This window comes from Chironomus tepperi, unplaced genomic scaffold (assembly GCF_022539635.2).
Source record: "Chironomus tepperi strain 1889 unplaced genomic scaffold, CSIRO-AGI_Ctep_v1 contig_354, whole genome shotgun sequence".
In the NCBI taxonomy this organism is placed as follows: Eukaryota; Metazoa; Arthropoda; class Insecta; order Diptera; family Chironomidae; genus Chironomus; species Chironomus tepperi.
Window position 1 is genome coordinate 4,530,443 of NW_027226476.1, and position 26,115 is coordinate 4,556,557.

The following is a 26,115-nucleotide window of genomic DNA, read 5'->3' on the forward strand; positions in this document are numbered from 1 at the left end:
AAAAAAATAAAAATTAAAAAAAAATTCAAAATTAAAACTTTTTTGAAAAATTTATTAAAAATTTAAAAAATTCAACACATTTTTTAAAAATCAAAAAAATTAAAAGTTTGAAGAAAGACTTTATATTAATTTTTATTTATTTAATTTTAACATTTAAAAAAAATTAAAACATTTTTCAAAATCCGTTAAACATTTTTAAAAAAATTAAAACATTTTAAAAGATGAAATTAAATTTTTGAAATTTGATAAAAAAAACTCAAAATTTAAAATTCAAGAAATATAATAATATCTTTAAAAAAACCCAAACCAATTTGAAAACATTTAATTTTATTCTAAACAGTTCAAAAAATCCAAAATAATTCTAAAAAATTTTGAAAAAAATTTAAAAAATTTTGAAAAAAATTTAAAAAATTTTGAAAAAAATTTAAAAAATTTTGAAAAAAATTTAAAATTTAAAAAGTTTAGTAAAATTTATTAAAAAAAAAATATCAATTTTATTAATTATTCAACAATTATTCTTACATCACTGTCTCTAATTATTGATTACTCAATCCAAAAACCGGCACCAGGACAAAGTAATGCCAGCCTATAAATGAATTATTTTAAATATTTTTAATCAATTCTCTGATTATTTGCTGCACAGCCATTTTCCAATACATTAATTAAATTTGTGAATTTTTTATTCAATTCCTCATAGTTCTTGCTGATAGCTTCAGTAATGCTCACCAACTTTTCATCAATTCCGGCTAGTTTCATGTCCTGAATCCTTAATTTATCGTTAACATTATCAAATTTTGATTCAATTCCTGAACACTGTTCGTTGCTGTTTACCTGAATTATTTGAGAAATTGTGTCGAAAAATTCTTCCCTTTCCTTCTTGATTTGTGCTGATTTTAGACCTTGTAGCTGTTCCTGGAAAAACCTATCAAACCTTGAAACTTCAACTTCATATTCCAAATTTCCAATTTTCTTTTTTAAATCCCAAGAATTTAAATTTTGTGACTCAATTTGAAGGTTTTTAACTTTTTGATCCAAATTTGAATAATCAAAATTTGTGCATTTTGCAGCTTTGACTTGCGTCTGTATAGCTATCAAGTTGTTGCTGACATCAATGTCGATACAAGTAATTCCATGTGCAAAAAAAGCCTCCAAATTAATTAAATTATCAAAAATATTTGGATCAATTTGTGTAATTTTATTGTAACTTAAAAAAATTGCATTCAGCAGCGGATTAAACTCGAATAAATTTGCTTCCAGTACTTCCAGTTGACCATATTGCAGCCGAAGATCCATCAATTTTGAAAAATATTTCAAGTCACTTTTGTGAATTTCCTTTTGACTGCAGTTGTAGATCTGAATTCCTTTCAAATTTCTAAAAATTTTATGTAAACCGCTTGGAAAATAATGAATTTGTCCTTTATTTGAAGCTTCAATGGCACTAACATTATCATGATTAAATCCAGGCAAGTGATCTCCAGTAATTAAGTCAACATATGCTGTATCAGGTGACGTTATGATTTGTGAATTTGCAACACTACAGAAGTAAATTGTGCCTACATTTCCCCATTTTATATTATTATAGTAACGGCACTCAAAGGTTGCAGGTTGTGAGGAACCAAGAAGTGCCATGAATACACAGGCAAGTATGCTAATCAAAGGGATGAAAAACAATTTTTTTTTTGTAGTTTTCTAGAATTTGCCCACATGCGCATGTATACGCATATCACATGCGCATGTGTGCGCATGCATGCGCATGTTGATTTTTGGGGACATAATTTTAAAAATATTTAATTTTTGCTGCTCATTAACACTAACAGGCTATGATTATGCTTTCATAGGACAGAAATACAACTATGGTACTTAAAAGCAGTCTCTTTACCATTTAGGGTAATGAGCTAAGCTAGGAAGGTTTCTGACCAAGAGATTTGGAATAACAGACCAGATTATATTTATGCTTATTTCCACTACTATACTTACATTATCATTGCTGTCGAAAAGTTACAGACAATAAAAATAAATTGAATTATTGATCAAATTAATGCACAGTGAATATGTTGTATGTCGGATATCGAATAGTAAACTGAACGAAAAATGAACCAGAACACATTTAATTTAATTTTTTTAATCGCACTCAATTGCATCGTTCTAAAATTATGTAACGTCAAGGACCGCGAATAGCACAATTTAATCAATCGATCCAAAATCTGGAAATTATCTTGCATATGAAACGAATCGGACAATTTGTCAGACTCAAGCCAATATGGGATTGAATTTTTGATCCATTAACCGATTTGAATGTGATATGTAATGTGCGTAGTGGTCGCGTATTTGGAAGGAAAAATGCATATAATTGGCCAAAATTACTGCTTCATGTCGACTCTGACCAGAGGCCGGGTTTCTTCTGATCAGTCTTAAAGTCGCTTTCTTGGAATTTATTAATCCTACTAAATGAAGATAATTGGTTAATTCTAGTTTTTAACTTAGGAAAGGATCAAGTAATGAGTGTAAGATCTTTATCAATGAACCGACCACAGGATAGAGTCATAATTGTCTAATGCTGACTTTTTGACCATTTCTACGCCATGTGCCTTCCCGGTAGGCAAAAAAGAGGAGATTTGACCTCAAAATTACTCTCTTAGTCTAGATACATTCTTAGGTCATAGCATTGTTGATGTCAACATCCAATCTGCAAAATTCCTAATAAGCCGCCAGTAACATCTGTACTTTAATTCACATAAAATATAATTTCTGCGTAACTGAACTTCCAAACAACCCATTTATGGATCTGTTTTTGTAATTATCAGTTGATAAAAAAATTTTATTGTCGGAAGTTTATTAATCTACAAACTTAGTATGATTCACTTTCATGCAGAGTTGTCAATTCTTATTTTCCTTAGCAGGTGGTGGATCAGTGACTTTATCATCATACTTCACATCTGGATAAACATTTTCAAGATACCATTTAAAGCTTTTACATCCAAGTGTCTCTTTGATCTTCTTCTGCTTACTAACATCACCAAAATCTCGATTATCAAAATCTGTCGCACGATGATAAAATCTTTTATATTCATCAAGCCACACTTCCGCAAGACGATCTGTATTGCGACGTACTTCACTGCCACCGCCGGGGAACTAAAAAATTTTGAGAATTTTTGGATTAATGTTGGAACTGGAATCAATTATTGAGTCTTACTGTGTATGGATGCTTCTTTCGGAACATGTGTGCTGCATGACTGCATGGAACTTGATAGACTTCACCACCGCACATCCAAACCTGAAATTAAGTCAATTTTAGTGTTTAAAGTCCTTTAAGGCACTCATGGTAGCCACAAGCAGCACTTAAGAGCTTACAAACCAGAACTGATCATGCTAATCACTTCCACACCCTCAATCAACCTACCTTAAAGCTCAATTCCAAGTTTTCAGCACCCCATGTCTGAAATTCCTCATCATACATCCCAACACGTAGGAAGCTGTCCTTCATGATGACAAAAAAGGCTCCAAGCATGGTTGGTGTCCTGATTGGTGCACATGGGTGACCCATTCTGACCTTTTCTTCTTTACGGATTGGAATCCAATCGTAGATGAGGTTCCATTTGAAGCCACCGACCTAGGAGAGGATTTTAGTGATTATCTTTGGGGATTGTTCATAAGTTACGTCAATTAATAAGAATTGGATTTGGATTTTGTATGGAAAAGTTGGTTCCAACCGACTTGTACGTAATTTGTGAATAATCCCCAACTTAGTTACTTTGGAATTGTTCTCAAAATGCACAAAAATCATCAAAAAAAGTTCAAATTTAAAAAATGCGCCTTAAAAACATCACTCAAATTACTCTCTTACTTGTCAATTATCAAACATTACTCACCATATAAGTCTCAGGATTATCATTGTACTTATATTCCAAAGTATTAGCATCCAATCCATCCACAACTGGAAGTGTCGATGACAATGGATTCTTGACTAATGGATCCAGTAAAGGTTCTAGCCATCCAGGTGTGACTTCAATATGTGCATCCATAAAGACTAAAGCTGGTCCCTCAGCATTAACACATCCAAACATTCTCGCTCGAATTAGACCGACTCGAATTGGAATTCTGACTAGTTTGATCTTATTGTAAGGTGCGATGAAGTCCTCGAGGGGCTTTTTGAGGTTAGCTGGAAATATTCAAATTTTTAACGGTTTTTTTTTGCGACAAATTTTAAATTATTTTGACAAAATTCATCAAAAAAGTTCAAAATTTTGATGAAATTCATTTTTGAGGTTAAATGAGCAACATAACCTCAAAAAATAATCAACATAACCTCAAAAATCTCAACCCACCATGTGTCGAGCAGTCATCAACAAGCACAATTTCCTTCAACAATCTTGCGGATGTCCTCTTAAATACAGCAAAAACAGACCTCAAGATCATCGACAGTGGCTCATTGTGAAAGACCATAATAACGGAAGTCATTGGCATGTCATCAACATAAGTGACTGTACGACAATATTCAGGACGTATATCAGGCAAGTCACGATCCAATGGAATTAATGTTGACACAAATTCATTGATTGAGTAAATTTCCCAACTTTTGGTGACTTTTTGGGCAATTTCAGGTGGAAGGTTGGCGGGTAGGTTGACGGGTTGACCCATATGACCTGGATCGGTAAGATTGAGGATCTTGTGAAGTTTCTTGATCTCATCTGATAGAACTGGCCACACAAAAAGGTCAGGTTTGGTGCGTCGTCTGTCTTTTTTGAGCCTTTTTGTTGAATTTTTGCCAACTTCACCGACTAGCTTGAGTCGTGGGTCGACATACTCGTCGCCAACTTGAAGCTTGGCTTGTCGGATCTTCAGGAAGTCTAAGTCTTCATCTTCTTTTGTTTTGTCATCAGACATGGATGATTTGTAAAAGTAAGCAAGGATGATGAGCCAAAATATGCCCATAAATATGAGAAAGTTCAGCAGTGAACATCGACGGAGCATTTTACCCATTTTTGGGGGGATTCGATTTCAAGGTTAGGTCCAATAATACCTAAAATTGTATTTAAAGTAATTAAAGCTTAATTGCATCTATCATGTTTAATAAAAATGCAATTTTCAATTTAATGATAGACAAAATGGCAAGTAAGAGCAATCAGGCTATTGGTATGGCTTCATAGTGCTCTAGTTCAATTAGCATAGCTCTTCACAATTCATCATCTGTATCTTGTGAACAATTTAGATAATTATTGCATTTACTAGTTCATTTGGTAATTTACAGTCATTTTTAAAGCACAAAGAAGGATAAATTGGAAATTTGAAGGTAAAATTATTGTATTTGAACTAAACTTATCCTTGAGTTTGTACAATATCATGAGATTGGTGTAATTCCACCTGTCTTTCGGACTAACTTGCACCTAGAACTGAACTTATCCTTAGAACTGAATTTATTGCTTCACCTTCTAAAGCCTAACAAAACTAATTTTTTTAGTTATGACTGACATAATTATTTAGCCGGCAACTGCACTTAGCAAATGCCTTACCTGATTTTACTACCTTAACCTCTTATCGTGGAGTGCTAGCCACAAACTGATCTAATAACATACAACTTAAAATGACACGATTTTCACGATTACGAAACCTTAAAAAAATAACTTTCGTGACTTACAAAATTTCAATAAATTTCTTTCAATTTTCCACGATGTTGTCCGTTCCAAAGCTCATCGTCAACTAAACTGCAAAATTAATTTAAATTCCAACTTTTTGTAAAAAGTTACAAAATTTATTCACGATTTCAGTCTCGACGAAATTTTCCATCCGTTCAGTTCCTCGTCAGTCAAAGCCTTTTTGCCATCCAAAAAAATGCCACGAAATCGTCCATCTTTGGGACGTAAATTCATCCGTTACTCATTCATCCGCTTCATTGTGTCTGTTGCCTTCTTCTACATGATATTCATGCTGTGGATGTCACAATGGAACCAAGAACTGCTTACAGCTGTTGATGAACAGAAACTTGTTGACGTCGATGTGAGGGAATTGATTCGTGGTAAAATTGTCGATAATGTTGGTAAGGAGCAGCTTGTTGTGGATGATTTTGGTGATTATGGACATGGACATAAGGATGCATATGAAGACTACGTCATGGATTCGATGATATCCGTTGAAATTAATGGTGAAATTAAGGACAGAAATTTTGTTGATTTAAGTCCAAATTTAGTCGGTCTGCATCGAATTCCAAAGCCAACATTTCCACCGGAAGTCGTCGCTATCCATAGAAGATTGAACCTTACAAATCCAGGACATATGGGTGCACCCCTATTGCTACCCCCGAACCTTCCACATGACATACAAATGATGTTTAATAAAAGTTGGGAAACGTATCAAATTAATGAATTTGGATCGACTTTGATTCCGTTGGATAGGGAACTTCCTGACATGAGGACACCGTACTGTAAGAATAAGACATACAGTCCTAATTTACCGATGGCATCTGTCATTATGGTGTTTCATAATGAAGCATTGTCGATGATTCTTAGGACTGTTTATTCAATATTAATCATGTCACCTCCAAATTTGCTAAGGGAGATTGTGCTTGTTGATGATTGTTCTACACATGGTGAGGATTTAGGGAATTCTAACCTCAAAATTGACAACTTAACTTCAAAATTTGACAACTTAACCTCAAAATTTAGCAACTTAACCTCAACATTTTACAATTTAACCTTAAAATTTAGATTCTAACCAAAAAATTGGACAGCTTAACCTCAAAATTTGACAACTTAACCTCAAAATTTGACAACTTAACCGCAAAATTGGATAACTTAACCTTAAAATTTGACAACTTGAATTTAGCAACCTAACCTCAAAACTGGACAACTTAACCTCAAAATTGGACAACTTAACCTCAAAGTTTGACAATTTAACCTGAAAATTTTACAACTTAACCTCAAAAATCAGCAACTTAACCTAAAAATTTGACTATTTAACCTCAAAATTTGGTAACTTAACCTCAAAATTAGACACTTTAACCTCAAAATTTGGCAATCTAACCTCAAAATTTGACAACTTAACCTCAAAATTTGACAACTTAACCTCAAAATTTGACAACTTAACCTCAAAATTAGACACTTTAACCTCAAAATTTGGCAACATAACCTCAAAATTAGACAACCTAACCTCAAAATTTGACAACTTAACCTTAAAATTTGGCAACTTAACCTCAAAATTTGACAAATTAACCTCAAAATTTGGCAACATAACCTCAAAATTAGACACTTTAACCTCAAAATTGGACAACTTAACCTCAAAATTGAACAACTTAACCTCAAAATTTGACAATTTAACCTCAAAATTGGATAACTTAACCTTAAAATTTGACATTTCGACCTCAAAACTTGAAAACTTAACCTCAAAATTTGACAACTTAACCTCAATAATTGACAATTTAACCTCAAAATTTGAACTTCTAACCTCAAAATCTACAACTTTTTCTAGAAAACCTCCACGCCACCCTCGAACAATCCATCGAGAAGCTCCCAAAAGTGAAAATAGTCAGAGCTCCACTGCGCATAGGACTCATGAAAGCCCGAATGTTAGGCGCAGTCAACTCCAAAGGACCAGCACTAATATTCATGGATTCACACATGGAAGCAACTCATGGATGGCTTGAACCACTTCTAGACCGACTTGCAATCAATAAAAACATCACAGCAATCAGCAGTGTCGAAACTTTAAATTATCAGACACTGGAAGTATTTTACCATCGAGATCCAGCTAATATTCCAGTGACTGGATTTGATTGGAACTTGATTTTCAACTGGAAGCAGTCACCAATGTCTGAGAAGAGGAGTCGAGGAAATCCAAATGATCCAATTGTGTCGCCGACCATGCTTGGTGCATTCTTTGTGATTGATAAGGAATATTTTGAGATGTTGGGCATGTATGATCCTGGATTTGAGATATGGGGTGCTGAAAATTTGGAATTGGCTTTTAAAGGTAAATTATTGGGAGGTTGATCACTTATTGCGTCACGCTACCCTCAAAATATGAAATCTAACCTTAAAATTGGAAATTCTAACCTCAAAAAATTGATTCTAACCTCAAAATATGAATTCTAACCTAAAAATTTGAAATTCTAACCTAAAAATTTGAAATTCTAACCTAAAAATATGAAATTCTAACCTCAAAATACGATAATTCTTAACCTAAATTCCAGTTTGGATGTGTGGAGGAAGAGTCGAGGTCATACCATGCAGCAGAGTCGTCCATCTATTCAGGAAGAAGTTTCCATATGCAGTAAGTTGTCTTAGACTTGATCCACAAACCTAAAATCATCAAACCTTACTTTTAGTTTCCAGTTGGAGGAGGTGAAGTCCGTAAAAACACTGATCGACTTGCTGAAGTCTGGCTTGATGAGTACAAAAGATTCTACTACAGAAAAGTTGGAAATAACAGGAGAAACTTTGGAGACATTTCAGAACAGAAGAAGTTGAGAGAGAATTTAGGCTGCAAGAGCTTCAAATGGTACTTAGAGAATGTCTATACAGATCATCAAATTCCACCTGAGTTAAAAGATCCAGTTATTGATCCGAATCAAGGAAATGTCCAGAATCAACAGCAACAGAATAATCAAGGAAATCAACAACAGAATTGGAACCAACAAGCTCAGCAGAACCGACAAGTTCAGCAAAATCAGCAACAAAATGGCGGTAATCAACAAGGTCAAAATAATCAGCAGAATCAAGGACAACAGCAACAGCAGCAGCAGCAGCAACAGCAGCAACAGCAGCAGCAGCAGCAGCAGCAGCAGCAGCAGCAGCAACAGCAGCAGCAACAGCAACAGCAAAACGGACAGCAAGGTCAACTGCAGAATCAAGGAAATGGACAGCAACAACAGAATAAGCAACAAGATCAGCAACAAAATCAGAACCAGCAGCAAGTCCAACAAAAAATCGATCAGACTCAAGTTGCACAAAATCAACAGAACGTTCAAGCAAACCAGACACAGAATCAAGCGCAAAATGCAGCTCCAGTCGAGAAACGTGAGCAGAAAGTTGAAGCTAAGGTAGCTGAACAGATGCCTAAGAATGAGAATGGCACAAAAACTTAAGGATGTGATGTAAATTAATGAGAAATTTGGGAGAAATAAAGCATAAAGTTGTAGTTGATTTGTTACTTTAATTAATGTGGTTTTTATTGGATATTGAGGTATGATATTGAGATAGAGGGGGTTGATATATCCGATGACTATTCAGCACGTGAACATTTAAAGACCAGACTCGATGATTATGTCAAAAAGTTACCAAAAGTACGAATTGTACGATCGGAACGACGTCTTGGTATTGTTGCTAATCGTGTACTTGGTGCACGTAATGCAATCGGTCCAATAATAATCTTTGTGGACAGCCATGTGGAAGTGACACCAGGATGGCTTGAACCTGTTTTAGATCAACTTAAAGACAATCCAAATTTAGTGATTTGGTCAAAAATTTCAGGAATTAGTGACAAGGATTTAAGGCTTAATATTGATGACGGTGTCGGTGGAATTGGTGCCTTTGATTGGGCAATGAACTTTAAATGGATTGATGTCAAATGGTACGAAGGTGATCATCCAACAGACAAGTATGCACCAAAAGCATCACCAACTCTTATGGGACCAACTTATGGATTATGGAAAGATTTTCTCGAAAGAATTGGATGACATGGACATTTGGGGTGATATCCCTCAAATGCTGGATAATGGTCGCTGACTTGTACCAGCCAATTAGATACCCAATTAGACCCCGTACCCTACATCCCACAAAGATAGACACAACTTAATTAAATATTGTAAAAAATTCTTTATTTTCAATTTTTTCCCAACTTTTCCTCAACTTCCTTCTTAATTTCCTCAACTTTCTTGGCTAGGTCCTCATCACTGTTGGTTCCTTTGTCCTTAATATCATCCTTTACTGCTCCTTCTCCTCAACCCTAATTTCAGGCTTCTGTGTTGTTGTTGTATCCCTAATATTCTCAGGAACTTCATACATTGGATATACATTATCTAAATACCATTGGAAGCTTTGACACTTGTTCCTTATTTCCAGCCTCTCAGTTATGTCACCAAATTGTCGATCCTTTGTATCACCAATGAGTCTATAGTAATATCTCTTATAGTCCTGCAGCCATACTTCAGCTATTCTGTCTGTATTCCATCGATATCCACCTTTACCTTTTGATGCCATTGAGTATGTATGTCCACGAAACATGTGACAGACCATTGAGCATGGAACCATTTCAACACGTCCACCACACATCCAGGCACGAAAACCAAGCTCAACATCCTCACCACCCCAAATGTCCATGTCTACATCAAAATATCCAATTCTTTCGAGAAAGTCCTTCCATAATCCATAAGTTGGTCCCATAAGAGTTGGTGATGCCTTTGGTGCATACTTGTCTGTTGGATGATCACCTTCGTACCATTTGACATCAATCCATTTAAAGTTCATTGCCCAATCAAAGGCACCAATTCCACCGACACCGTCATCAATATTAAGTCTCAAATCCTTGTCACTAATTCCTGAAATTTTCGACCAAATTACTAAATTTGGATTGTCTTTAAGTTGATCTAAAACAGGTTCAAGCCATCCCGGTGTCACTTCCACGTGGCTGTCCACAAAGATAATTATTGGACCGATTGCATTACGTGCACCAAGTACACGATTAGCAACAATACCAAGACGTCGTTCTGATCGTACAATTCGTACTTTTGGTAACTTTTTGACATAATCATCGAGTCTGGTCTTTAAATGTTCACGTGCTGAATAGTCATCGGATATGAGAATTTCCTCAATATAACTCAGATTTGAATATCGAATAATTGAGTGAATTGTTCGCAATAAGAGACTCCAATCGTCCTCATGTACAGGTATGACGACTGATACTTTCGGTAAGTCACTTCGGTAGACTTTCGTACGACAATATTCACTTCGTTTGTCAGGTATTTCACGATTAAGACTAACCAATGAGGATACAAAGGCATTAAATCCATAAGCTTTAAATCCATCGTCAATTTTTTGTTTTATTTCATTTGACACATTCGGTGGAATTATGACAGGTGCACCAAGATGTCCTGGATTTGTGAGATTAAGTTCAGCCATATAACGTCGGGCTTCATCCGTAATTCCGTCACTTAACTCATATTCTGGTTGTTCTATTTGATTTTCAACTTCCACGTTGACATAGGCTTGATATTCATCCTTATTATCACCACCAGCATTATATATTCCATCCTGTATAGCTTTAAGCTTATCAAATCCATTCTCAATAAAGCCATGAAGGCTATTTTTAAGGAATGAGTTCTCTTCTTGCAGCACATGCTGATTAAATGAATTTTTTATAGCAAATACCATCATAAGTAGAATGAGAGTCAGGACTGTCAACTTGATGACACTACGAAATCTAAAGCCAGACATTGGGGGGTGCTTCTTGTTTGGATACATTTGATTTGGGCGTGGCTGGATGGAGGGGAAGAAAAAATTGAGGGATTAGTGGAGGGTTAATAGGGTTCATGAGTTGATTGTTTAGGTCGAAGTCGAATCAAATTGAGTTTTAGTTGATCCAGGGGGGTATGCTGGGGAGAGGGTTTGATGGGTTAACCGTCCTGGCCATTTTTGGAATTAAATTCTTCAATTTTCTAAGGTTTTTCTTGACAAAAGTACCAAAAACCCCCCAAAAATTGACTTAATACACCTCAACTTGATCATTCATGACACCTGGTCTTTATAGCCACCCATGGGCCCCCTTAAGGATCCCTATGCATTCCTAAACCCATAATTCACTTAAATACCCTCCAGACCTCAATTATAGACAGTCTTCTCCTATACTTTATAGTATAATTTCCCAAAATTTCGGTTCCGGAAGATTTTAGTGAAATCCCGGAACAGTCCCGTCCCGATCCCGGTCCCGGCAACAAGAAAGCATACCTTACAGCTCATCTTACCCTCCATACCCCCAAATTCCCAACAAACCCCATGAACCCCTCCTAAATACTCACCAACTTTCTATTTTCCCTTTCCTAAAATTTCCCTTTTTTTTGTCTTTAAATTTCCCAGACAGCACAACTGAATCTTGACGTATCCGCAACTCAACTGAACGTTAGTTTAGAATTTTTTTGAGATATAAGTTTTAATTAAAATAAAAATTTAATTCGTGACTTTTAAATAACTTTTCATTAATTTTTAATTTTAAATTTACATTTTATGAGCTTAATGACTTTAATCGAGGACAGAAAATGAGACATGATGACATTAAATGATAGTCGTGATTGTTGATGGGTCATATCTTAGGATTTAGGGGTTTCAAGTTAGGGGATTTGAATGGATAGAGTTGGGTAGAGCTGGAAGTCGACTAGAATTTTGTATGAAAAAGGAGATTCGGCTTCATGCAAAGTCGTGGTCGGCTTCGAGATTTGGAATTGGATATAATTTATATCTGGCATTGAAAATCCTACAGACTTAATTTGAATTGTCAATGATAATTTAAGGTCATTTTAGCCATGTGCCTAGCTGAGTGATTAACAGAGACACTAAAATATTCTAAAGGGGAACTAAGTGGAATCTTGTGAGCTGGAATTACTGCGTTTTATGATTGCATCACACTACTTAATCCTACAGCTTACAGAAGATATCCGATCTTCTTGCTCGAAAAGCACATGGCGTAGAAATGACGAAAAATTTAGCTCCAGACTGACTTGATTTTGGGATGAAGCTGGATTTCATTGAATCATGGTCAGAGAAAATAGTCACACTGGTCAGAAGTCTAGGAGTCGGATTGATGACCATTTTATTAATCCGTGTGTCTTCCGGGTTGAAAGCTCTGCACAATGAAATTACATGAGTACGTCACAAGCTTGCTATACTGCCCTTGGTTGGAATCCACAAGGGAAAAGGCGTCCAGGAGCTTTTGATACAGCCAGCATCAGAGTCAGGTGGAAAGAATTTTGTAGCAATCTAGGATCTAAGTCGGAGCATGGTTCCAGTAAGTAAGTAAGTAAGTCATAAGACCTGATGTACTGTGTAAATGAATCTAGTTACAATTCGTGTGCGCAATAATAGGGACTATTCATATATTATGTAACTTTACCCTATTTTCTTTTCTTTGTTACGAAACAATACAGTTCTAGGACTACCCGGGAAGTGCCGGTCTCAGTCTCGGCATCGGGAACCATTAGTTATGAGCAATCTTTTCTACGACACGACACACCTTGGTGGTAAGTCTCGACAGAAACTGCACACGACATGTAGAGTATATAACTGCTTATTAAATTCACTGTTCGTATAGATCTTCTGGGATTCATGGCGTCCCTCGGATCCCCCATGAAACTGACTACTTACTTCCTTGACTGGGGCTCATGAGGGCCCATTGCCGCGTGTAAAAAATGTCTACAAACAGCTCTATCCTTCGAAACCTACTGTCAGTTCGAGATATTAAGGACTCTAGCGTCCTTTTCAACACATGCAATCCAGGAACTCTTCGTTCTTCCTCGCTATCTCTTGACATCCACAAAGTCTGAGGTAGTTGCCAATTTTCAATACCAAATGCAATACTGTCTTTGTCATATTCCTTCAGCAATTGCGACACATAATAAGTCAAAGACCTCAAAATTACATTCAACACTCAAACCAAGCTTAGTAACTAGAAAGGCATAAATTAATAAAATAATAAGATTTTCTAAAATTAGACATGACCTGGGGATTGAACCCCAGCAAGCAAAAAACAAGCAGCAAAACTACGAACAAAAAATTCAATCAAAATATTTCCGTTATTTTTAAGTCAAGTCCATCCATCCGAGTCATGTTCATGTCATGTCTCAAGCATATTTGGACATAAATTTAAGTCCAACACTTTTGAATGTTTTTTTTTGCAGACGTAATAAGAAGAAGAATGTCAAGAACTGCTCAATTCTAAGCTTTTAATGCTCAATACAGGCACAGCTGCACTAATACATGTGTAACATGTGTCAATGTGTTAGTGTCAAAAACTGGTGAATGTAAACACAAAGCTCAACATCCATCTCATTCGTTAAGATCGTCTCGCACAAGTCGACGTAATTTTTTTTTCTTTCAATTTTTTTTTTCGTGGACGACAAAAAAAATAAATTTGAAGATTTTGAGGACATTTTGTGGCTAAAATGTGACTTTAAATGTTGGAAAAATTGTGAAAAATTAAGTGAGAAAATTTGGAAAATTTGTTGGTGAAAATGTGGAAAAGAAAAGTCGAATGGAAAGTTTAAAAGCTGAAAGAAGAAAAAAGAGAAATTTTTTTTTAATACGTGAAGCAAAAACATTTTTTTTTACTTTATTTTTATTAAAAAGAAGAATTTTTTTTGTGTTTAGAAAAAAAATTGATGGAAATTTTAGTGAATTAAGTGTGATAATTTGGAGGAATTGAGGTGGGAAAATTGAGTGAAAAAAATTATTAAATTCAAAAAGTTGAACAAAAAAGAAAAATTTCTTAAGAAGTTGAGATAAAAAAAAGTTAAATAACCGGGTTGGACGGAAAAATCGGGAAAATTTTATATTCAAATAAAAATAATTTTGGATATTGGAAATTAAAATTCGCTAAATTTCAACATTTTTGTGTGAAAAATTACACAAATTCACACAAAACTGATAACTAAGGCTGAAAATTCAGCAAAATATTAGGAAAATTTGTTAAAAATAGATTAATAGTTTTTTTGTGTAAAATAGCAAGAAAATATCCAAAACTTGGGCAATAGTTGTGAAAAAACTGTCAAAAATTGTGACAAATTCGTTAAAAATTGAGGTGTGATTTTTAAAATTTTGGTGCAATCGTCAAAAATTTTAAAAACATTTAAAAAAATTGTGAAAAAAGCTAAAAATTTGTGAAAAAAATCATCAAAACACTGCTGGTAAATTTAAAAAATTTGACTCAAAAATTGTGAAAAAATTGTCGTTTCCTGGAAAAATTGTCAAAATTGTAAATTTTAGACAAAATCATAAAGATTGTTAAAATCTGTTTCTTAATCAAATGTTGCACATAAAATCCAGCGCAATTTGTCAAAAATCCTCAAAAATTGTAAAAAACATCAAAATCTTGTGAAATATTCAACAAAAACTGTGGAAATTTCAACAAAAATTACAGATAAATCCTACAAAATTGTTCATAAATTGCCACTTTTCTTTAAAATTTCGAAAAAGTTGTGACCATATTTGAAAATTCTGGATAATTTCTATAAATTGGTGGACAAAGCAACCAAAAAGTGTGAAAAAACATCAAAAACTTCCAAAAAACATCAAGATTTAATCAAAAACATTAAAGTTTTGACTATTGTGAAAATTCATCAAAATTTGCTTAAATCAACAAAAATTGATAAAATTGTGAAAAATAGTAGAAAATTGTGGTAAAATTCCCAAAAATTGTGAAAAATTGACAACAAATTGTACCAAAAGATCTTCAAAATTTGTGGACAAAATCATCAAAAAACATCAAAGTTAGCCAAGAAAACATCAAAAAAAATTGTGAAAAATCAACAAAAACTACAGAAAAAGTCAAAAATCACCCAACTCTCCACACAGCCACACAGTGCCTAACCACATCAACGCAACAACACCGTCAAACCACATCAACATCAATCCCAAATCCATACCAAAAAGCAACCCAATAACAACAACAACAACCTTCAAACCTTCAAAAAAACCCAAAACAATCCAAAAAAGTCCAAAAAAAAGCCATTCCAAGAATCACAACAAGCAATACACAAATAATCAAACTTGTCTTCAAGGTGAAATCGCAGCATTCTTCAAGACATTCAGTGATTGGAAAAGAAAGTGAGACTCAGCAACAAGGCTGTGTGACTGTATTTGTGCGACTTTAATACCACAGCTGTGGATTTTGTGTATTTATTGGCATTAAGTTGTGTCTGTAACTCGTCTGACGTCATTAAGTGCTTCAAGTCGTATTTATTCTGTTATTTAACGATAGATTCCCAACATCCGTGAACCGATCGGGTTGGAACTTGATTAAAATTGTCAAAAATCGTCAAAAAATTGTCAAAAATTGTCAAAAATTTGTCAAAATTTACCAAAAAATCCCCAAAAAAATTGCATAAAAAAAAATGCCGCGAATCTTAAAAAAACAATAAAAAAAAGTCAAAGAAAAGAGAAAGTTTTGCAGCAACAACAAGTCACAAGGCAGGCAAACAACAAAAGAGAGTCAATTTCATAACTTGCGCAACAGTCTGGATGTGCTGCATATAAAAAAGTCAAAATGATGCGAAAATTTTATTTACAAATTTTTGTCGTCTTTCTGCTGTCAACGGCACATTCGCGTGGTTTTGGACCGGGTACGATAACGGTTGATAGAAATTGGAATATACCGGAAGCGACAAAAGTTGGAACTTTAGTTAAGACAGTTGAGGTGAAGGGTGTTAATAGGAATGTGACTTATGCACTTGAGAATGATGATATGCTGAGTAAGGACTTGGATAATCCGTTCTGGATTAATCCGAATAATGGATATGTCTACTTGAATAAGAGTCTGGAAGGATGGGTGAGTTGGTGATTTATATTTTTTGATTTTTTGCCCCTAAAACCTCCAAAATTTACAAATTTACAAATGACGTCTAAGATTAACTTTAAAGCCAGTCATCCAGTAATGGGCAACCTTTGGTATGCGATGACACAATTTGAACCATGGATTGGCAGAACTCAATTTTGAAGTTCAATTTCTCTTCCTTTTTCTATTATTCTATTCTGTTTTGGATCAGAGGTGGACAACCTTTTATTTTTCTCGGCACACCTTGGTGATGAGCTTCAACCGAGACCACACGACGCATCCGATTCATGCTAATTCCAAAAAATTTATGCGATACACAAAAGTGCGCGACACACAGGTTGCCCAACACTGATCAGAGTCCGACTACTGAAGTCCTGCCAAACTTTGAACTAAACTGCATCAATAGAGTGACTATTGTGTATTAAATAGGGTTTGCCAAAATTAGATGCACATTGATGCAGAGATGCAGAAAACTGCAAACCTGCAGCAGGCCTGTGCATCTGGGTGAACCCTATAATTAAATCAAGATCGTTATTTCCTTACTTACTTCACTGTCCATACAGATCATCTCTGATACATGGTTTCACTCAGTTGGTGCTTAAAATTGGCTGCCTAAAGTCCCCGCATTCAGAATAACCCGCTTCCCGACCAGAGTTGGCAGAACTTTGGAGCCTGGACTCCGGACTTTCGGAGTCCGAACTCCACTTTTTTTTGGAGTCCGGACTCTACATTGAAGTCCTGCCAACTCTGTTCCCGACTACTCTACCTGTTGCATTCACAGTCATATCCATCATATCCAATTACTAGTATTTCCAACCAATTACAAAACAGACATAGACCTCATTCTCAAAGAAGACTACGTACCCCAAATGACCTTCTGACTACACCTCTGCCCCTGATAACCGCTTCCCCAATAGCCCAATAGCCTTGCCTATATCACCATCTTTAATACTTACTTACTTCACTTCCTTGGCGAAGGTATATCGGGGCCCATTACCAATTGTCAGACACTCCAAAATTACAGTTCTGTACTTACTGCACTTGTATGAAAAGTATGAAAAGTACAGTAAGTCCAGTACTGTACCACTGGAGTGTCTGACTCTTGCCCATTACAACATTTAGAATTAGTCCAAATCTGGATCTGCCTTAAGGCAACTTCTGCCAGTTTCTAACTCCCAGCACTTTTGCATCGTTGCTCATACAGCAATCCCATGAGCTCTTTGGACTACCTCGAGTCTTCCATCTTCCATTCCCCTTGATAACAGCTCACATAATCTCTTGTACATTTATTTCCTAAAATGTCAATCATCAGTTATGAGTCACCCAAAAAAAAATATTTAAATGAACTCTTAAGCACGTCTGTCTGTGTGATTTTTGGTTATGTGTATGACCTCGATCCATATGAGTCTGCAAAAAAATGTGATTACGCAATGTTCATGTTTGTTGAAAAATATTTGGATATATCGAGTGCACATGGGATATTTGGCATACATATTAAGTATGTTAAGGATGTAGATTTAGGTTGTTTAGGCTGTGTGACGAGGTGGATTAGTGTAGTAATGTGGTTTTATTGGAAATGGATGAATTTTGTGGTGTTGGGAGTGACTTAGCACTAAGATGTGGAACGGATTGGACAGTGCTGATGTGGATTGTCATTCTTTGGAAGACGTAGAGCTATGGTTGTGGCATCGATGGAAATTCAGCCGAATTTCGTAATATTTCGTCCGAATTTAGCTGAGATTGACCGAATTTTGGTTGGTTCCATAAGCTACAGCAATAGACAGCTGTGCGGTTTGCAAAGGATGACAATCCACATCTCTATTGCCCAATCCATGGCACACCTTAGTGACACCCACTAGCTACACCTCACTGGTCTCATACTACATCCATAATTACTCATTATTGTCTCTAAAATCAGCTCTATTGCTGCTTTTCTTACTTACTTTGCTGACCGTACAGATTAATTGTGATCAATGACCTTCTATTACATCCTATTCTATGCCAATTCCCTCTTCCCAAACCCCATACTGTCTCCATCGATATCTTCCATCCCAAATGACGACCATACTCACTATACTACTTACTACATGCCAATTCCAATGAAAATCAATTAAGCCATTTAGTACCCAAAAAATCTCACTCAACTTCCTTCAACCCAAATAAATTAACAAGTCATTGTTCCCCAGAACAACATTTTTGTCATAAGTCATTGAACGTATCAAGTCAGTTAGACTCAAAAATAACTTGCAAATTGCTTCAATATACAGAAAGAAATATTAAAAGCAAGACGAGAGAATTGAAATAGGAAGTCAGTCAATAATAACAATTTTTTGAGGCTGTGTTGGAAATATTTGAGTAGCAATGTGTGCTGATTGATTTTTGTGTTATGCTAATGGAGTTTAGATGGGAAACTGGATGAGAATTTGTGGGAATTTTTTGAATTTTAGACACAAACTCAGTTATTAAAACCATGGACCCCCAATTTTTACCAATAGTTAGAGTTCATGTCTTTATGTACTGAATGATTCAAGCAATTTTTGTCCAATTTAATGAAAATTTCATGAATTTTTGACAAAACCTCAATTATTCAAACATAAGACCACCTTATTTTACCTCCTTAACCTAATAAATCCAAACCATAGACCCCATTTCATATCTTCGTGAATCCATTAAGTTCACAATTCTTGGTTAGTTCAATTAATTTTCATGAATTTTTATCTAAACCTCAATTTTTCAAATTATAGACCCCCCAATTTTATCATCATAACCTCAAAAATTCAATCCATAGACCACCATAATAATTGTTTTCTTTCATTAAGTTCGTAATTCTCGTTCATTTAAACTAAATTTCAGGAATTTTTGTCTCAATCTCAATTTTTCAAACCATTGACCCCCTTTTTTACCACACTTTATAATTTCAATTTCCCATCAAAAACTCAAATATCGTGAATTTTCACGAAAAATTGCAACTTTCGTGAATTTTAGAATTCGTTATTTTTGGTCTCAGTCACATTTATTTAAAACATAAACCCCCATTTTACAATCTCAATCTCATAATTTCAAACCTCAGACCCCCTCGATTCATACTTTTGTCTATCCATTAAATACGCAAATCTCATCCAATTCAATTATATTTCTGGAATTTCTGTCTGAAACTCAAATTTTTAAACCATAGACCCCCTTTTCAAATCCATAACTTCAATCCATACATTTAACATGCAGACCTCGTCCAAATCAATTATTCAAGAATAATAGACACAAGAGAATTAAATTAAGCTACAAATATGCTCATCAATTGTGAATTTCAAGAAGCTAAACACAAAATTGAATTAATTTTTTTATTATTTTTTTAATAAATATTCTCGCACCTTGAAGCTATTTTGTATCTGTTGTTGTGTTGCGTACATAGCAATCAGCAATTATTGATGGGAAGAGATGAGTTTTGGGATGTAAAAATTGATGAGATTAATTGTGGGAATTTTGAAGGAAATTTGAATAAATTTTTAAGGTGGAAATTAGGGGTGTGTTAAGGAGAAGGAGGGTTTAGGGGTCAATTTTGGGGTGGGTTTAGCTTGACCCTTGAATCCCCCACTTCCGCATTTTTGGACGACAATCTTCAATTTGTTTGGATTTTTAGTGAAATTAAGTCCGAAATTCCAAAATTCCAAAATTAACCCCACCATACCCACCCCTACCCCCTTTATAAAACAATATCTGACTGCACCCCACTGACTGGTTGTCTCTATACCCTAATACTTTACCAAATCTACATCCTATAACCCCAAAGTATCAACAAATACTCCACAACATTCAGTTACATAAAGCAATGCCTGAACTTTAAATCACATCAAGCTGTAGCTATGCTTAACTTACCAAACATATTATACCACTTACAACATGCAATATGAAACAATATAAAAAAAAATAAAAATTAAATCCGGTTCATATTATATCGAAGCTAATAAATAAAAGCAAAGCAAATGCGGATCAAAAATGAAAAAAAAAAATTATTAAACAATTAATCGAGTTTTTAGTTGCTTTTGAAGATATAAATAGATTTTACGGATGCACTGAATGCAGGGGTGGGCAACCTTTTAATTTTTGCGGCACACCTTATTAGTAAGCCCCAAATGAAACGGCATTAAATGGCATTTCCAAAGAATTTTGACATTATTGGTACATTAGTGGGTCGTGTCACAAAGGTTGTAAAACCATATACCTAATAGGTTGGAAGTATTGGATTTTGAAATTGTTGTTGATTTTTTTGGGGAAATTTTGATGTTGACTTGTTATTTAATTTTGATTAGTTTGAGTGAATCTTTAAAATTTGTATCAAAATAATAGAACCATGGTTTTAGTACTAAAATTTTAGAACTAGTAATTTAGTAATGTAGTTTTGATACTAAATTCTTAGATCTAGTATTTTATTATTAAAGTTTTGGAACTAATTTTTCAGAGCTAAAGTATCAAAATTAAGGTTTTAGAACTAGTGTTTTAGAATTAAAGTCTTAGAACTAAGGTTTTAGAACTAAGGTTTTAGAACTAAGGTTTAGAACTAAGGTTTTAGAACTATTTTTTTTTAGAACTAAAGTTTTGGAACTAAGGTTTCTGAACTAAGGTTTTAGAACTGAGGTTTTAGAACTTAAGTCTTAGTACTAAAGTTTCAAAACCATACTTTTAGAACTAAGCTAACCCCTCGCCCCACCAAAAACTTCCCAAAAATCATCACAAACCCAAAAATATCCATCCAAAAACAGCCAAGTCATTGACATTAATTCTGCATATCTTTTTCATCATGTCCAATCTCAACTCATTAAGAATCATCACTCGAGTGATTTTTGACGCCCGACTGCTACTTTATGGTCTTTTTTTGTTCAACTGCAATTTTTCATATTTACATTTGCAATAAAAAAATCACACATTTTGTATCCTCAAGAGCACCTTTACAGCACTTAATTGCTGTGCAAATCTGCAAAAATTATGCAATATTAATAATAAATCTTTCAACTTGAGAGCATCCATGAAGCTGTATTTGTGATGAGATGTTGACGATTGATTAAGTGCAGTGTGGATGTGAATGACTTAAGGATGGTTTTTTTGTAGTGGAATTGATGAATAACACTTCAGTTTTGGGTAAATGTTGATGAACTTGAATGCAAAATTGATTTTTGTATTTGGGGCTGTGCTTGAGTGACTCAAGCTTAATGTCGTTTTGGCTGAGCGTTATTCAAGCTAAGTGTTGCTCTGGCCAAACATCAAGTTGAGCGTTGTTTCAGCTGTGCGTCATTTAAGCTGAGCGTTGTTCTGGCTATGCGTCACTCAAGCTGGGCTTTGTTCTGGCTATGCGTCACTCAAGCTGAGCGTTGTTTCAGCTGTGCGTCATTCAAGCTGAGTATTCTTTCGGCTGTACGTGATTCAAGCTGATCAGTTTTCTGGCTATACGTCACTCTAACTGAACGTTGTTTCGGCTATGCGTCACTCAAGCTGAGTGTTGTTCTAGCTATGCGTCACTCAAGTTTAGCGTTCTTCTGGCTATGCGTCATTCAGGCTGAGCGTTGTTCTGGCTATGCATCACTCAAGCTGAGCAGTGTTCTGGCTATGCGTCACTAAAGCTGAGCATTGTTCTGGCTATGTGTCACTCAAGCTAAGCATTGTTCTGGCTATGCGTCATTCAAGCTGAGCGTCATCCAAGTTGAGCGTTTTTCAAGCTGAGCATTACTCAAGATAAGCCTTACTCAAGTTAAGCGTTGTTTTGGCTATGCGTCACTTAAGCTGAGCTTTGTTCTGGCTATGCGTCACTCAAGCTAAGCTTTGTTCTGGCTGTACGTCACACAATTTTAGCTTTTTTAAGACTCTGCGTCACTCAAGTCGATCGTTTTTTCGGCTATGACCGTAGCTGTACGTCACTCTTGATTACCTAATTATCTCTGCTTTCTTTTCATGCTTTTTAATTTTCTCCAAAATTTATTTTTTCTCATTTTAGTCCCAACCAAATCCATTCATCATCTCAGTAGCCGCCGACGATGGCAGCATTCCCGTCAAAAATCAAGTTCTAGTCCGCATCGTACCAACAAATGGTCCACAAATTCTCAACAGCTTCGAACCACCACACAAAGCCTTTCCAGTTCTACCCGACTTTACATCACTTCCACAACCTCCAATTCCATTTCCAAATGGTCAACCAATCTTTCGTCCACAATCACCATCGCGACGTCCACAACCCGACATCAATGTAGCTATAAGACAGAATAAGACATATGTCGATGGATCAACAATAGAACCGCCAACAGAAGCAACAACAAAGACAACAACAACAACAACAACAACATCAGTTCCAACAACAACAACGACAGAGGCTGCAAAGACAAAGATTGAAAAGGACAGCGACAATCTCACAGCATTAGTGACAATCCTTATAGCAGTGCTGACAATATTCCTGGTCGCAGCACTCATCGGTGTCCTTATATTCCGTAAGCAGCTCATGCGTCCATTTAGTCGTAAATTTAAAAAAAGTAAAGTCGATAAGGCCAAAAAGAGCAACCAAAGTATCCACGTCATTACACTGTCCGATGAGAGTAGCCGTAACTCAATGGTTATGCAGCACTGGCAAGGTCCATTAGCATATAATAACCGTTATACGCCATGGTCACATGATGACATCCATGGCCAAATATCAAATTCAAGCTTTACGTACAGCGGTGGCGGTGACATTAAGGTACCGGGATATGACAGATGGGAGTTCCCGCGTCATCGACTTAAGGTCTTTAATATACTCGGCGAAGGTGCATTTGGACAGGTCTGGAGATGTGAGGCATCGGATATTGATGGTGTTGAGGGTATATCCACTGTGGCTGTAAAGACATTAAAGGAAAATGCAACGGAAGTTGAGAAGAAGGATCTGATGTCGGAACTGCAAGTCATGAAGACACTCGAGACACATGTTAATGTTGTAAGGCTGCTTGGTTGCTGTACCGAGAAGGATCCAATATTTGTGATTATTGAGTATGTGGCATTGGGTAAGCTGCAGCAGTTCCTGAGGAACTCGAGAGTTGAGAAAAATTATCATAATTCGAATGGAAAGTCAAAGACACTTACGTCACGTGATCTTGTGTCATTCATGTATCAAGTTGCTAGGGGAATGGAGTTCTTGTCATCTAGAGGGGTAAGTAGACTTGATGGACCAAAATGGTGTGTTGTACACGACTTTAGACAAATGTACTAGTAAATTAAATCAAAACAGACTTCTTTTACTAAATTGTACCAAATTGGTGTGCTACACACGACTACATACCTTTTTTTATTAAACAGTGTCAAAAAGATGAACTACAAACTACTTTAGATCAATATTGAAGTAAATTGTACCAAAGTAGTGTGCTACATACGATTATTGACTCTGTTTTACTAAATTGTACCAAAATGGTGCGCTACATACGACTATTGACTCTGTTTTACTAAATTGTACTAAAATGGTGCTTTATACACTACTTTTGACTAAAACTGACTAAATTGTACCAAAATGGTGCGCTATATACGATTATTGACCTTGTTTCACTAAATTGTACCAAAATGGTGCTTTACATACGACTATTGACTATGTTTCACTAAATTGAACTAAAGTAGTGCACTAAATACGACTATTGACCACTGTTTCCCTAAATTGTACCAAAATAGTGCTTTACATACGACTATTGACTCTGTTTCACTAAATTGTACTAAAATGGTGCATTTTACACTACTTTTGACTACAATTGACTAAATTGTCACAAAGTAGTGCTTTGCACACGACTATTGACCATTATTCTTATAAATTGTACCAAAATGGTGCGCATCATACGACTATTGACTCTGTTTTACTAAATTCTACCAAAATGGTGTGTTGCATACTACTATTAACCACTATTTCCCTAAATTGTCCCAAAGTAGTGCTTTGCACACGACTATTGACCATTATTCTTATAAATTGTACCAAAATGGTGCACCAAACACGACTTTTGACCAACCTAACCTACAACTAACCAGTACATAACCTCTAATGTCGTAAATCATCATCCACAGATCATCCATCGTGACTTGGCAGCCAGGAACATCCTTATAACTGAAGACTACACGTGCAAAATTGCAGATTTTGGATTTGCACGTGACATTGAGACATCGACTGTATATGAGAGGAAGACTGGTGGTCGTCAGCCAATTAGGTATGTATCCATGATGTCACATGACTAGCTTGTTCCTTAATGTTTGTATCTTTTGTAGATGGATGGCCATAGAGTCACTGTACGACAACATATTCTCAGTCAAGTCCGATGTGTGGGCATTTGGGATTCTTATGTGGGAAATAGCGACCCTCGGTTCAACGCCATATCCAGGTATGGGTGCCGCGGAAGTAATGAAGAAGGTCCGTGATGGATATCGACTGGAGAAGCCAGAACATACGAGTCGGGAGATTTACAATTATATGTATTATTGCTGGGACGGTGACCCGAAGAACCGACCCGACTTTTCGGAAATTCGAAGCAATTTGGACAAATTGTTGTCGACATCGACCGACTATATTGAACTTGAGAGATTTCCTGAACATGATTATTATAATATTTTACATAATATTAGTGGCGAAAAGCTCTAGTGACTTGAACATTTTTTAGGTTATGTGAATTTTTGACTTAATTTTTTTAATTTTAAATTTATTCCAAATAATTAAATAATTTGAAGCTTGTTGATGAACTCATATCGGCACGTGTTGAGATATTAAGCACCAAATGCATTGAATAATTAAAAAATATTAAAATTTAAAAAATATTTTAATTTTTAAGTTTCAAAATTTAATTTTTTTTTAAATTTAAAAATTGAAATATTCTGAATTTTGAATTTTAAAATTATAAAAAAAAATTAGAATTTGAATTTTAAAAAATTTAAAATTTAATATTCAAAATTGAAAACTGAAAATAAAAAAGATTTAAATTTGAAAAACTTGAAAATTTTAAAAATTTTAAAAAATTTAAAATTGAAAATCTTAAAAAAATTTAAAATTGAAAATTTTAAAAAATTTAAAATTAAAAATTTTAAAAATTTAAAATTGAAAATTTTAAAAAATTTATGATTGAAAATTTTATAAAATTTAAAATTGAAAATTTTAAAAAATTTATGATTGAAAATTTTATAAAATTTAAAATTGAAAACTTTAAAAAATTTAAAATTGAAAATTTTCAAAAATGTGAAATTGAAAATTTTAAAAAATTTAAAATTGAAAATTTAAAAATAATTTGAAATTTAGGTTTGAAAAAAATTTAAATTGAGATATTTAAAGTTGAGAAATTTAAAAATTAGAAAATTAAAAATTTTATTTTCCAAATATTTTAAATATAACTTTTATTTTTTAAGAATATTCAAATTTAAAATTTTTAAATTTTTCAAATTTAAGATTTTTTAAATTTTAATTTTTAAGTCTTTTAAATTATAAATAAAAATTTGTAAAAATAATTAAATTATTTGAATTTATAAACTTCAAATTTGATTTTAAAAATATTTATTATTCAAAACTCAAATTTAAAATAATTAAAATATTTAAAAATATAAAACTTAAATTTCGTC

General features: G+C 34.6%; 4 protein-coding genes across 4 annotated transcripts; 1 reads left to right on the forward strand and 3 right to left on the reverse strand.

Moving 5' to 3' along the window:
- Positions 1-31: 31 nt before the first annotated feature.
- LOC139094536 (uncharacterized) lies at positions 32-2,081 on the reverse strand. The gene is made up of 2 exons (XM_070645605.1): positions 1,978-2,081; positions 32-1,648 (listed from the first exon to the last, which is right to left on the reverse strand). Exons 1-2 carry the CDS (start codon positions 1,983-1,985, stop codon positions 613-615), a joined length of 1,044 nt encoding a protein of 347 aa, XP_070501706.1. The 5' UTR covers positions 1,986-2,081; the 3' UTR covers positions 32-612.
- Positions 2,082-2,877: 796 nt separating this feature from the next.
- On the reverse strand, positions 2,878-4,916 carry LOC139094476 (putative polypeptide N-acetylgalactosaminyltransferase 9). The gene is made up of 5 exons (XM_070645510.1): positions 4,326-4,916; positions 3,870-4,159; positions 3,401-3,610; positions 3,194-3,274; positions 2,878-3,132 (listed from the first exon to the last, which is right to left on the reverse strand). The coding sequence occupies exons 1-5, from the start codon at positions 4,882-4,884 to the stop codon at positions 2,878-2,880; spliced, it is 1,395 nt and encodes a 464-aa protein (XP_070501611.1). The 5' UTR covers positions 4,885-4,916.
- Positions 4,917-9,914: 4,998 nt separating this feature from the next.
- On the reverse strand, positions 9,915-11,360 carry LOC139094477 (putative polypeptide N-acetylgalactosaminyltransferase 9). The gene has a single exon (XM_070645511.1). The coding sequence runs from the start codon at positions 11,358-11,360 to the stop codon at positions 9,915-9,917; it is 1,446 nt and encodes a 481-aa protein (XP_070501612.1).
- Positions 11,361-14,042: 2,682 nt separating this feature from the next.
- On the forward strand, positions 14,043-25,285 carry Cad96Ca (tyrosine kinase receptor Cad96Ca). Its single transcript, XM_070645830.1, has 4 exons — positions 14,043-16,521; positions 22,511-23,689; positions 24,583-24,722; positions 24,781-25,285. Exons 1-4 carry the CDS (start codon positions 16,240-16,242, stop codon positions 25,148-25,150), a joined length of 1,971 nt encoding a protein of 656 aa, XP_070501931.1. The 5' UTR covers positions 14,043-16,239; the 3' UTR covers positions 25,151-25,285.
- The last annotated feature ends 830 nt before the right edge of the window (positions 25,286-26,115 follow it).